Here is a 14,294-nt window from a genome sequence, read left to right as displayed (position 1 = left end):
GTATACAAAAGCAGGTCATCTGCATATAGAGCGGTTTTAAGCTCCAAATCCGCAATTTTAAAGAGTGTAATGCTACGATCCATTCTAAGCGCACAAACAAAAGGTTCAATATATACATTAAACAATAGGGGGAATGGGGGGCCCCCCTGCCTGGTGCCTCTAAAAATACTGAACCACCCTGTTAGGGCACCACCAACTAGAACTGTCACCCTGGGACTCAAATAGAGAGATTTAACAGCTCCAGTAAAATTTAGTGGGAAACCAAACTTGTTCATGGTCTCCCAGAGATACTCCCAGTTAACCTGATTAAATGCCTTAGCGGCATCAATTGCGACGATAGTAAGTGGCAACTTTTTTCCTCCGCAAAGTCGATTGCTCCGATTATCTGGAAAGTAAACTCATTGAGCTGTCTCCCTGGTATAAACCCTCTCTGATGGTGTATTATTGTTTTAATCATTTTGGCCATCCTAGTGCCCAATATCCCCGAAAAGACCTTCAAATCAGTTTTTAATAATGAAATCGGTCTATATGATTCGATTTTTGGGGGATTTTTATTTTGTTAATGGATTAGTGATACCGTCGCTTCTGTCCAAGATGGGTGATACAATCACCTTGTATGAATATTTTATTAAAAAGTATTTTTAATACCGGCACCATCTTCTCTAAAAGGCCTAAATAGACTTCGATTGGTAATCCGTCAGGGCCAGCGGCTTTACCCCGACTCTTTTTCCTCAGTTGGTCTCTAATCTCCCCCTCTGATATGCTGGTAGTTAGATATTCCTTGTCAGATTCAGACAGTTGGGGTAGATCCCTAAGGTCTAGCCAGGCCCTAACTCTGTCTGGTCCATTGGTGATATCGTTTTGATATAGACCCTGCATAAATGACCTTGCCTCCTCTCTGATTTTGTCATCCTCTAATAACAACGCCCCTGACCCTGTTTGTATCAAACTCTGGATGTTATTTCTCACCCTTCATGTTCTTGATTTCCATGCCAGGAGTTCGCCACATGTTTCGCCGTAGGCGAAGTTCTGTAATTTGCTGGTATCCCACCTGTCCTTCATAATCTTATCCGTTCTAGCATTAAAATCCGCCTGTAAACTAACCAACTCCTTCGCCAACTGAGGAATAAGTCCCCTAGCTGTCAAGGCTGCTTGTTGCAACTCCAGTTCTTTCTCCTTGATATTCTTAAGGGCCTCTATTTCTATTTCTTTACTAGTATTCCTCTTATGGGTCATTAAGGAGCTCAGGAGCCCCCTCAGATATGTTTTAAAGGCCTCCCAGACCATCTGCTCAGTGGAGGAGCCAATGTTGAAGCTAAAAAAATCGCCTGTTCTATCATTTAGCTCTACCTTCACTCTCTCATCCAATAGGAAAGTCCTTTCTAGGGTCCACCTTTTCTCTGTGGTCCTAAACCCAAGATTAAGGACTAACTCCTCTGCAGAGTGATCTGAAATAATCACTGGGATATAACTAATGGATCCTACATCTGAGAACAAACCTTGGTCTACTAAAAAATAGTCTATCCTAGAGTATTGCTTGTACTTCTTACTATAGAACAAAAATTCTCTAGCAGTATCATATTTTACTCTCCAGATATCAAGCAAATTGAACTCCTTCATAACGTTCCAAAGTACGGAAAGTGTTCTAGTTGGAGCACCATATTTAACTTTAGAGGTCCGATCCAATTGTTTATCAAAGACTAGATTAAAATCCCCGCCCAGTATGGCTGGGGCAGACGTATGTAACAGGCTAGTCTGAAGTTTCAAGAGAGGTCCAGAATTGTCCTCGTTGGGCCCATAGTATACAGCACAGGCAATCGGCAAGCCGCATATGGACAAAGTTGCCACCAACCATCTCCCAGACTGATCTGTGTCCCACTTCTCCACCTTGATCCCCTTATTCACTCTGACCACTATTGCTAACCCTCTTGTGCACCCTCTTTGTTTAGAACATAGCACTTCCTACACCCAGCATAATTTACTGAAGGCTTGTATATAGTCCATGGCTTCCAAATGAGTTTCTTGCAATAAGTGAATATGTGCTTCACTATTTTTCAGAAACTCACAAACCCGAAGTAACTTCCTACCTCCTCCTAGTCCGTTCACATTCCAGGAGAGTTTTATCTTAGATGACCTAATCATAGCCTACCCATATAAACCACCCATCTAGAGCTAAAACAAAAACCCTTTTTAATCTTGTATGAGGACAAATTTCCAATTTCACCCCCCCTCCCGTCCCCCCCTTGACCTCCACCCAACCAAACCCTGAGGAACCCACCTTTGATACTTGGCGTTAAACCACCTTTTAGGAACCCTCCCTGAGGCAGCACATCATCTTATTTATCAGCAATAAAGAAGAAGAAGACCATTCCTACTTGTATCCAATCTAACCTTACTTTATATGTTTTATTAAAAAAAAATGTAACCTTTGTTTTTTTTTCCTTCCCACTTTGTGCCTTTTTCCACATGCCTCCTCCTTCCCTACCTTTCTCCTTTTATTTTCTCTTTCCTATCCCTTTCCTTTACCATTCCCCCTCCCCTTCCTCCTCTTCTCCCAGTACCAGACCCCACCACATGGCATCCCCCTCACCCCCTCATGGTCGTCTACATCCCCAGGCTGACTGCAGTTATACATCTTGTTTTTCCACATTATTTTTAATAACACGGGAAACTTCATTTGAACCTGCGCCCGAGTGTTCTTAATTCGGGCATTCGGGAGCCGAGCTCCCACTGCCTTTGCACTGTTCTCCCCGAAATATCTGAACGAATTTGGTAGGGGGTGTCCTGATAATGAAGAGTAGACAGTGTTAAACACCTCCCTAAGATTAGCTTCTTAACACTGTAGGTCTGAAAATTAACCAAGATTTTCCTGGGGGATTTTCTGTCCAGATGCAACCTAAAAGGGTCCCTATGCACTCTTTGTATTTCAGCCTCTAAATCAATATCTGGTCGGTCTTTTAGAACCCCTTCTCTCAGCAGCTTGCACGCGAACCCCTTTATATCCTCCACCTCGACCCCCTCCGGTATCTTCAAAATCCTAAGATTATTCCTGAGGGCCTGCATCTCCAGCCTCTCCATATCCATCTGTAGGGACCGGTTCTGGATTTGTAAAGCGTCTATATCTTTGGAGTTGCCTTGGACAGTTTCTGATAGTGTTGAAACTTTAAGTTCGAGTGATCCCGTACGTGTGCATATATCATCCAGTTTTAATTCAAGGGTGACACACTTGTCATGAATACCCTTCTGGTTGCTTTCGGATATCTCGAATTTGGACAAAAGGTCCCCTCTTAATGCTTGTAGCAGGGAGCCTAGACTATCCCTATCCTTATTAGCATCTCCTAATGCCTGCATAGTACTGTCCATGGGGGATTTTCCCCCTGCCAATTCCTGTAAGGGCTGGGGAGCAGAAAGGGGTAAAGGGCCCCCGAGAGAAGGAGGAGTAATTATAATATCATTACCAGTGATACTGTTACTGGAGTGGCTGGAGGGATCCCCATGATTGGGCACCAGTAGATTTATGGTACTGTCCCCAGCCGCTCCACTTAAACTCCTCTCCAAGTCTGCTATACTTTCCAGGGGTGAGAAGCGATTTTCAAGCACGATGGAGGGGGGGCACTGCATTGAGCAGACGAGACTATGTCCGTGGCCCGAACTGAACCCGCAACCTGCTCCATAATTTTAAAGTAAGTTTTAAGGGACGGGGTATTCTTCTGAGAAGGGCGAGTTGCCTCAGGGCCCTTTGATTTATTAATGTCCCCAGACTTTACAGCTTTCTTTTTGCGTGGAGTTAATGGGGTCACTCCCACCCCCTCTGGATGGTCCAGAATCCCCTTGATCCTTAGCTCTTGTTGGGATCTTAACTGGTATCTGTTTCTCCAAAGGGGAGGGGATCCCTTCTGATGATCCTGCGTGAAGGGTCCAACACCACCTTTGCCACCACTCCCCTTAGACTCCAACTGCTGGCTGGACCTCCCCACTCCTTTGGAGGGACTTTGTAATGTTATCCCCCACCTGCTGCCCCCCTGCTCCTTGAGGGAATAACTGAATGGGCAAGGGTTAAATCCTGATCCATGCAGTCCTGTTTCCGCTACCCCCCTGCCTGAAACCACCTTACCGGGTCCAGATGCAATATAGTGGAACACTGTGACGCTGTGGGACACAATGAAAAAACAGCCCCTGCTCGCCGCAAATGGTCTCTGCACTCCAGTCCCCGAAACCATGTTTTCGCTAAGGCAGCCCTGGCCCGAATCCAGAGCCTGGTCCTACGCTCTCCGAGTCGGATAAACAGCGTGGACCCGGCCTCCCGCTCTGCTTGCTCCGCCTCTCTGCCCATCCATGCACCCAATAGTAATGAATGTGAAAAACAAAATAGTTCCATGACTCATCCATTCAAAAGTGAATGATAAAAAAGGAATGGTCCTGGGGTGCGACAGACACAAAAATATGGAGAGAAGCAATCCAGTTAAGAGCAGGGCACTGAGATAGAAAAGAAGGCCATCTAGTGCTGAGGAAGGGACTGATCAAAGCCCAATCTAGTTGGTATTATGTGCAACGCCATTTGTGACAGTCAGCTGAAACTGTAAGAAGACTGCAAAAAGCTAAAGACTCATGAGTCTCTGGAATTTTTCTCCCAGTGAGTGGGGGATTTTTTGCAATTTTCTATTCTGTGACCTACATGGTGTACAAGGCAAAACCCGTCAGTAAAAATGCCTCCAGTCTTGGCATTGAAGGCCCACCCTGAATAACACAGTAACACAGGCTCCATGACATCACGTCTACTAGTGGACGCCCTGTAGAAAGGAATTTTAAGACCATTTAAAATGTATATTTTCACGTTTTTGCTGACTTTGTGTATTTGCATTCTCTCTTTACTCAGTTGAATTTGAAATAATAAATTGTGATACATTTATACTATCTGACCATACTCAAGTAGGTGCTTAATTTGAACTGGTGGTTTCCAGTTCTCAGCACCAGCACTTAATTGTCAGCACTGGCACTTATGACCACTGTCACATGGTGACGCTGTTTGTGCAATTAAAGGTTAAGCAGAACAGTTGTTTATTAATTCAATATACATTGCAAACAACAAATACCAGCCGCCTAAGCCATTCTTATAGCTTTTGGGGCCTCGAACATTCTGAAATGTCACACTTGTAGAAATTTGATAATTGATAGCTGTCTAGGCACTGTCATTTGAGCACTGGCAATGGGTTATGCAAGCTGTGGTTGCCCTGGCACTTATTTGTTTTACAAATTAAGCACTGGTGATTAGTACTATATATACAAGAGTAGTTTTTATGACACATTTTTACAGACCATATTGATTCCCTTTCAGGTAATTTTTTGTTGTCCTTGTGATGTGTAGTTTAAAAACTATTATGTGATCTGATAAGAATAGGAATAAATGAGTGGCTCGGGAGAGAAAGGGATGGATTCTGTAGTTATGGTAGGGGGAGGACAGGCCCATACAAAAGAATACTTTAGTTTTCAGAAGTGAATTAAAGTTGTGAGTTTAGTGTTTATTTCAGTTTCTGGACTCTATAGGCAGCTACCATAGCAATAGCTAATGCTCATCATTGTAATTATATTTATAGCATTTGTAGAGTGCAACTGTCACCATATTGGTATCCTGATGCTAGCTAAATATGGGTACTGTACTGCTAAACAGGAAAACATGTACATGAACGGGATCTGGTTACTCAGGGAAAAGCCAGGTCTTCAGAGCTTTCCTACATTGCAACAGTTCTGTTGAAGACCTAAGTAAGGGTGGTAACTCATTCCACAGCTGGGCTGCTTTAACTGTGAAGGCCCGACCACCTTGTCTTGACTCCCAAAATTTATTTATGCAAACAAAATTTGCAGAACTATAGCATAGAGATCTGTCAGGAGTATATCCTTTCAGTCTGCGTTGTAAAGGCACAGGGCCTTTGCGCTTTAGTGCCTTAAACACAATACACAGGGCTTTAAAAAGTATCCTCTGCTTCAAAGGAAGCCAATGCAACTCCTTTAGAGCATTGGATGCAAAGGATCTTCGGGCTCTGTTTAAAGCAAGTTTAGCTACTGCCACTTGGACTCTGTATAGTCCATTAATCAAATAGTCCGGAGCTCCAAGTAGCAGGGCATTGCAGTTGACCAGTCTACTGAGACACTATGCACAATGAGAGATTTAGCTTGGGTGGGCAGTAGTGGTAGCTCCTTTCGTAGACTGCGAAGAAGTGTGAAACAGATGCCTGCTACTTTTGTAACATGACTGTCTAGGGATTGCATGTCAAATACAATACCAAGGTTGCAGACTGTGCCCGATGGCTGCAACTCCTCTCCAGATGAAAGGGGTCTAAAGTTAGGGAGAAGTATCATCTTGGGAATTCTGCATGCCGAGCAGCATAAAAATTCAGTTATATCCCCATTTAACTTCAGCAAATTGACATTCATCCAATTAACAATGTCTGACAGACCTTTCTGAAAATCCACCAATACATCTCATGGTTGTTAAGGGACAGGATGAATTGGGTGTCATCCGCATAATTAACCACATGATGTCAAGCTCCTTTATGAGAGCAATGAGTGATCTCACTTAGATGAAAAACAAGACAGGGCTGAGTGACGAGCCCTGTGGCAATCCCTCTCACAGGATTTTAAATCCGGAGCAGTAGGGGGGTGAGGCAACAGCCTGACACCAATCTGACAGGTAGGATCACATCCACTTCCGCACTGTACCCCCCTCCCACTCCAACTGAGGCTCGTCTGTCGAAAAGGATTTTCTGGTTGACCATGTTAAAAACAGCAAACAAGTCAAGCATATTAAGACTGTCGACTGGACACTGTCCACCCTCATCCGTAACTCGTCCAGGGCAACAAGTAAAACTGACTCAGTGCCATGTCCAGGTCGGAAACCAAATTATTCTTCCTGAAGGACAGTGTGTTTTCAGGTATTGGGATAGCCTCCTGCTTTCATATTGCTCCATTATTTTCACTGGGAAAGGAAGGGTTAATATGGGCCTGTTATTGCTCAGGACCTGAAGATCTGTTGAAGATTTCTTTAAGAGGTGGTTAATTATCGCCTTCTTCCACATATGTGGCACATCACCCATCTCCAAGGATTGATTGCATATCTGCAATGAGGGGAGGGTGAGTTCCTCTCCTAGCTCTTTCCACATCCTATGAGGTAGGGGATCGAGTGTTGATCCTGATATGTTATACCTGGCAATGATTTAAAAGCAATCCTCCAAGATGGGTTCAAAGTTATCAAACCTACAGACATTATTCTCCAATGAGTCTAATCCATTTTGAGTCCTGGTGGGACCTAACACTGGCACTTCAATACAGATATGGGTATCACGCACTCTGGCTGCATTTTCAAAATTATCCGAGATATTCAATTCAGGGTATTATCTTAGCAGAGACACCAATATCCTCCAAAATCTTGCTGATCTTCTTATCAAAGAAGTCAGCAAGGTCATCGGAGAGCTCCTGCGAGGGCAGTCTAGGTTTAATAATTCCCAAAGGATATCAAAAACCTTTTTAGCACCATCTGTGGCTATGAGGCTGGAATTGGCATACTATTCAGCCTTGGCTTTACCGATCTCTCTTTTATAATCACATAATGAGATCTTCAAACATTTATCTGCTTCGGTGTAGCAGCTAAGCCATTTTCTTTCTAGCTAGTTTAAGCATTTTAATGAATCATCATACCAGGGCGCAGATGGTCTATGGCGAGATTTCAGGTTGGTGAGGAGAATTACTTTATCCAATGTTTCTAGTGACCCCTGCTCGTATGCTAAATAATTGACCTCTGAATTCTTGGGGTCAAAAGTGTTTCAGAGGTTAAAAAACGATCTCATATTTGGCCAATTCAATTTATGCTATGCCCTCCTTTCTCTCGTTGTCATAGTGGCCAGCTTGGGGGAACATCGTTCCTTCACTGATATATGAAGTGATACTAGGCATGTCAAGTCCAGTGTAAAGGTAAAGTATAATTTCAGAGAATCAGCCCTTCGTGGACAAAAGTGAGATCCAAAGTATGTCTAGCCTGATGAATGGGGCCATGCACTCTTAGCTGTAGACCCAAAACTCCACATGATCCCTGAAGTTCTTTAAAAGAGAGTAAGCGGTCCCCCTCCACCCATAGATTGAAGTCCCCCAAGATAAAGAAATCTGAATTTGCAAGCGTCACGTTGGAAAGGACTTTTATCGGGGTGAAGGTGTGAATTTGGGAGACCTGGAGGTCTATAGCATACAACACCTGAGAAAAGTTGTACAATGGTTTTGTTTGTCTGGATCAGCAGCAATGTGCCCGGGGTACCACAGATGCGACAAGAAATGCAGATGTGAGGTATTGGGTTAGCCAGTTGTATTATATTTATGCAATTTTGAGCATTAAGCTGCAACCTATGAAATCTCAAATGCCCTTTGCTTGAAAGGTTTGTTATACTAGAGATGCAGGAGGGAGGCAGAAAATTAGAGAGGGATACTAAAGTCAATGGAGGAAAGAGAAGCTGTTACAATGAAGCTAGTAGTTTTGAGTCTCATTTGAACTACTGAGAACGAAAGGATTTGCTCTTAAAGTATGATGCCATTCATGGCCCTCTTGAGTGCATCTTTATCACTGACTCTCAGTTAGCAATCATTGGCTCCTATCATAATATGATTTAGGGGTAGATGTATCACAGCAATTTTTAGTTGCAAGCGGTGCGATTTGCAAAAAAGCAGCGTTTGCGACTAAAAAATGTATGATGCAAATTGCCTGGCAAAATTAAGGAATCACAAAATTTGCGATTCCATAACTTGCTTGAGCATTTAAGGAATCGTAAAATTGCGATTCCTTAAATACTATGCATCAAGCATTCAATTTTTGCGATTTCTCATTAAGAAATCACAAATTACTGCACTTTTTTGCATTTGTGAAGGTACCATGTGGCATGTATGTGCGCCATATGCTCACACATGTGAATTTCATGGGTGCAGCAGGGTGTCCTTATGACACCCTTGCACCCTTGAAATTATTCTCAATTTGCGATTCTCAAATTGCGAATCGCAAATTGAGAATAACTTCCTCCTGGCCCATAGAAATAAATGGGAAATTATTCCTTAATTGCGATTCGCAATTTGCGAATCGCAATTTAGGAATTTTAAGAAATCGCGAAAAAAAGATTTATTTTCTACATACATCCCTATTTGCAAATCTCAAATAGCGATTTCTAAAAAATCGCTATTTTAGATTCGCAAATCAGGATGTTGATACATCTGCCTCTTAATTGTGTAAAACCCGAGGTTTTGTGAGAGCTGCTCTTCTGGAAGAGCTGTGTGCAGAAGAAGTTTATTAAAAGGTAGACCAAAAATATGATCACTATGATGAAGTTTTTATAAATGTTTTATGATTTCAAAATATTCTTGAGCTTTTTGCATGGAGCGCACAACCAAAACAACCAAATTAGCACATCATGAAACTCTGTAAAGGCTTTAAAAGTGGCTTTACCATCTGTTGTAAAGTGCAGGGGCCATAGGTTTTCTTAGAATACCACAGTTGTCAAATACCAAGCCTGCCTAGTTTTGATTCAGCCCCTGGACTATTTCATTCACCTCTTTACGCCTCCTGGTTCTTCATTTTACTGTTTCTGGTTCCTTTTCATCCCTTCTTTCTCTCTTCAATTTGTCCTAGATTTCTATTTCTTCTTTTTCCTTCTCCCCTTTTTTTGCTCTTTCTCTGACTCAAAGTCACACAAATAAGTACCTTTTCCAAAAAGGACTGCTGGTGACCACCATGCGTAACCACTGGCAGAAATCATGTACTGCTAAAAAAGCCAGAGAACTGAGAAAGGAACCTCCTTCGAGCAATGTGCTATAATTATGAAGACTTGTCTGTTTATTGGTAAGTTGTTACAGTGGGCATTAAATAACTTGGAATACGTAATCTTGTATTCACATTCAGTATGGAAGCCAATCCCGGACTATGAAGCACTACTGGTACACGTCATGGCCAGACCACAAAACCCCAGACAGTGCTCAGCCACTTCTGCAGCTCATGTTGGATGTCGAAAAGGACCGGATAGCTTCTCCAAGTGGAGGGCCCGTCATCGTCCACTGCAGGTGAGGTAACTTTACAAATAAAATGCCTACTTTGCGTCTAAAGGAGGAAAATTGATCAACAGATTATTGAAACTGCTATTACATTTATTGGTATTATTAGCTAATTCAATATTAAATTGTTTAACGACCATTAAGCTGTAAGTCCTGATGCCTTAAGGTAGCAGGCGATTGGGACTGTCTGAGATAAATAATATCACAATTCCACAGAAGGGCTATGCTAAGTATTTATAGTTTCATATAAGTATTGCAATCATGTTGCCTTCAAAGGCATCTGGAAACAAATTGATTGAGTGGTTACTTGCTCTAACAGGTTTATGTTGTTAATTTTAAATCTGTTGACTAGCAGCATTTTTAGGCAGCAGCATGCCTGACAATATAATTGCATGCTTACATTACTCCCTTGATCTAGTCTTCAAAACTCCCATCTACGGTGCACTCGTATACTGTTATATGTCCCATGTTCTCCACTTTGGTACTAAGGTAGTCACATTTACCTTGGTATATTTGTAAAACAACCATTGTTGCATCATGTTTCTGTCATGGTGGCATCTGTCTTGATGGAATCTGTGGTACACCAACGTCCAGCAAGATAATTTGCTTCCACTATTTAATGCTTCTTTTTTATGTCGCTCATCCAATCCTACCTTATTAGAAGTAGTACTATTAAGCTATGCACCATGTGTGTGTCTGCCGGGATTGGGTCATCCAATCCCGGCAAACCAATGCAGGGATTGGGAGCCGGTGCCCTAGTACATGCTGGGAGGAGACCCTGAGAAGAGGACTGAGGCAGGCGCTTCGTCAGGCAAGTTAAAAAAATATATATTATTCCCCCTAGTCCCCCGTCCCTTCCCCTCTCCTCCTCCACTTTAGTATTGCACAGCCGCCACAGGCTAGACCAGGCCAGTACTACACCATTGGCAAACTCTGCTTTTGGCTTCCATTCTGGCCATATTTTTTTGCAGTCTCGACATTGTGAGTAAGTTGAGATTACGGTTTTATATCCCATTACCTGCAATAGTGTGGATTTGGTTGGGATGAGCTGTTAAAGCGGGTCCTGGGGGTACAGTCGGCGCAAATGTGATTTGAGGGTGGTTGTTGTGCATTCTGGCTGTAGTTGTTAGCTGTTGCATCAATGTTGTTTAAGAAAAATGCCCGAGTCTTATGGAGGCTCATTGTCATCGGCTTTACCTTTAAACACATTGCAATTCTATATTTTTACAACAGTGGAACATTTAGAAGAAAAGTCAACAAGTGACATCAAATCTTCATCTTGAAGTTCATTAAACTTGCCAAACCTTTGTGAAATTCATGTATTAGAACTTCGGAATCAATGGTAAATGGGATAAGGATGACTGATTGAAGAAGTGATATTCAGCTCAATTTGGAAAACATGATTAATTTTAATTTAAAAAATCCTGCTGTGTTCATTGCTTTTGAACGGTACGTTGAAATCTAAGCAGTGACAGATACATTTGTCTTAAGGCATTGCTTGAGTGGAGAAAATGATTTTATGCAATTTCAGGCCGGATATGATTGTAAAGATGTAAAAGATCCAGAGTTACTGATGCATGAAAATGAAATAGGACAATGTTTCCTTGATGTTGGTGCAGTGAAGAGACAGTAGAGCTGAAAGGCAATTTATTTACCACTAGATCCGTCTTTGATCCTTGATACAACATCATCGGAATTTGACGACCCTTTACCATAAGATGCAGGATATGATGAAAGAAATCATTTCCTTAGGGAGAGATGAATACCACCATATGTCATCCATACACCATACATGTTTGTACACTTGTGTTTAATTGCATTAGACTCTACTGAAAAATCATGTATTCAATTAAACCTATTCCGTTGGCAACTGGTTAGAAATGACTAAAGAAGAAAATAGGCACTCGGAGACTTATTGGAAGCTGGCTGCAAAATTCACCCAGAACGTGGCATATGCAGTAAGATTTCTTTGATGGGCCATAGCGCAACACACAAACATGATATACACAACCTTCCTTCATATGAAATTCATTATTCAATTATATTATCTTTGCACAGCAAACTATAATCCTATTGTCATTGAGTCATACAAATTTACATCATACATCAGTTTATATTTCTTGATACATACTTCATACGCTTCTGTATTCATTGAAATTAAAAAATAAATGCACCATACACCTGATGTCCAAAAATATCTTCATCTGATCTAAGCCTTTATCAAACACCATTTTCCATGCTACACTGCCATGCCTCTAACACAGCAAACAAGATTGGAGCTCCCATCATTCTGACCCACTCTCATTACACCCAGCATTTCAATACAGGTAACAATATACACTCCCACTCGTCCAATAATTCATGTTAAACTGACTTGCAGCTAACATGACGAAGACAGCACAGCGCTAAAGGGTACTCTGGGGGTAGTAATGCTCTGGATAATTCAGGACTGTGCACAGAGGCATACATTCTTTTACATCGTTTTCAGAAATTCATGAAAATTAAATGAAATTATGCAAAATAATTTTTTGTAAGTGAAATGGGATTTAACAGAGGGGATTTGCCATTACCAACTCATTGATATCAAACACTACACTGCTAATAGTCTGCATGTAGGAAATACTGCTCAATAGACTTTCCCTACATTGCCCCATTCTAATCCAATGCAAGATGTACCCACCATGGAGTGCCAGTCACGACCCTTGCATGTAACGCACTTGTGCACACGCCCTACCATTTCCAAACATCGCACTATCACCAGGGGGAACTCTGATATAGCAAGAGACATGCAGACCCTTGGCACGTAGCTTTTTACATGCCAAGCCAGGTAATAGTAACCTGCACAGAGAGACCCCACCAGGGCAAACCTGTGGCACGATTGATGAGCTACCTCCATGGGTGGCACACACAATGCTGCAGGCCCATGGAGGAGCATTTGAGATACATGCCCTGGGTATATGTCTTACCCCAGACAAGAGACTTGCAGCTAACTCGAATCATGTATACACCAATCACCAGAATGTATATGGCAAACACAGCACTTTGGCACTGGATGCCAGTGTCAAATGCCCTCAAAGCCCTAAGCCAGCAAAAACAAGGTCCAAAATTGAGGTCGGCAGCAGGCCAGGTATAACATTAAGATTGATATGAAGTATAACCTGTGTAAACATTTGAAGTGGAGGATCATGTGCCTTGAGTCCATACATTTGCTGGGCATCTGAGCACAACAGAACAACCATTTATAGTCATTTACCCGATCAGCATGATCTGCTAACCACCATCTGTTCTTAGTCATACTTTAGAGCCACCCTCTGTTCTCTCTGAACTGTATTGTCTTAGGCAAGAATTCAAGGCATGCATTGGGGAAGAAAGGACACTGTGACTTGAGATTGTATAATAGAAGTAGATGAGGACATATATAGGACCTGTAGCACCTTTTTTCTGTAAGCTGTTCTAGAGGCTAAAACCTCTTATTTGTATATCAGTGACAGAATCAATCAAAGTTTCAGAGAATTTGTTACAGCACCCTCAATGGAGGGCTGGAGCACATGATTAATTTGATAGTGGGATTTCAGGAGAATATAACTGAGCAGATCTGGTTTCCCTAGTATAAGTTTCCCCTGTTGGTGGAAATGACTGAGGAATTGGTTCGGGGGTCATGATAACTGCGTTGCAAGGACACTATGCAGTTAGCTTTTATCCAGAAGGTCAGTTTCAGCTTTTATGTGTGGCAAAAGGGCACTGAGCAGAACCAGCACATTGCAAAGTAGGTCTGGGTGGCTAGAAAATATAATTCTAAGTCAGTCACACAAAATCCTTTGTAAGACTGGTCAGCCTTAGGGTAATCTTCCCCCAAACCTTTAACCTTTTTCCCTTCATTTTGTGCTGGAATTAGTTTGTGATGGCCTTGGGACTCTTTGCACTTTACCACCGCTAACCGGTTCTTAAGTGCTTGTGTCACTCCTCTAAACTTGGTAGTATTTGCTTACACCTAATTAGCATACCTAATGTACTTAAAAGTTCAATGTAGAGTGTATACCATATACTCAGGGCTTATAAATGAAATGCTACTTGTGGGCCTGCTGTACTTATTGTGCCACCCACTAAAGTAGCCCCTTAAAATATGTCCCAGACCTCCTATTGCAGCCTGGATGCAGTTTTAAACTGCCAATTCAACCTGGTAACATAACCTCCCTGCTAAGCCTTGAACTAGCCTT

General features: G+C 42.1%; 1 protein-coding gene across 3 annotated transcripts in view; it reads left to right on the top strand.

The window, feature by feature from the left end:
• Positions 1–14,294, top strand: part of PTPRR (protein tyrosine phosphatase receptor type R) — a 962,385-nt gene that overhangs the window by 843,212 nt on the left and 104,879 nt on the right. For all 3 annotated transcript variants that reach the window (XM_078673920.1, XM_078673919.1, XM_078673921.1), the window contains one exon: positions 9,929–10,086. In XM_078673920.1, the coding sequence (XP_078530046.1) occupies positions 9,929–10,086 (158 nt within the window). The remainder of the gene's footprint in view (positions 1–9,928; positions 10,087–14,294) is intronic.

The sequence above is a fragment of the Lissotriton helveticus genome, chromosome 1_1, assembly GCF_964261635.1.
Source record: "Lissotriton helveticus chromosome 1_1, aLisHel1.1, whole genome shotgun sequence".
Taxonomy (NCBI): domain Eukaryota; kingdom Metazoa; phylum Chordata; class Amphibia; order Caudata; family Salamandridae; genus Lissotriton; species Lissotriton helveticus.
Note: the sequence above shows the minus strand (reverse complement) of the source record. Positions and strands in the feature narration are given on the sequence as shown.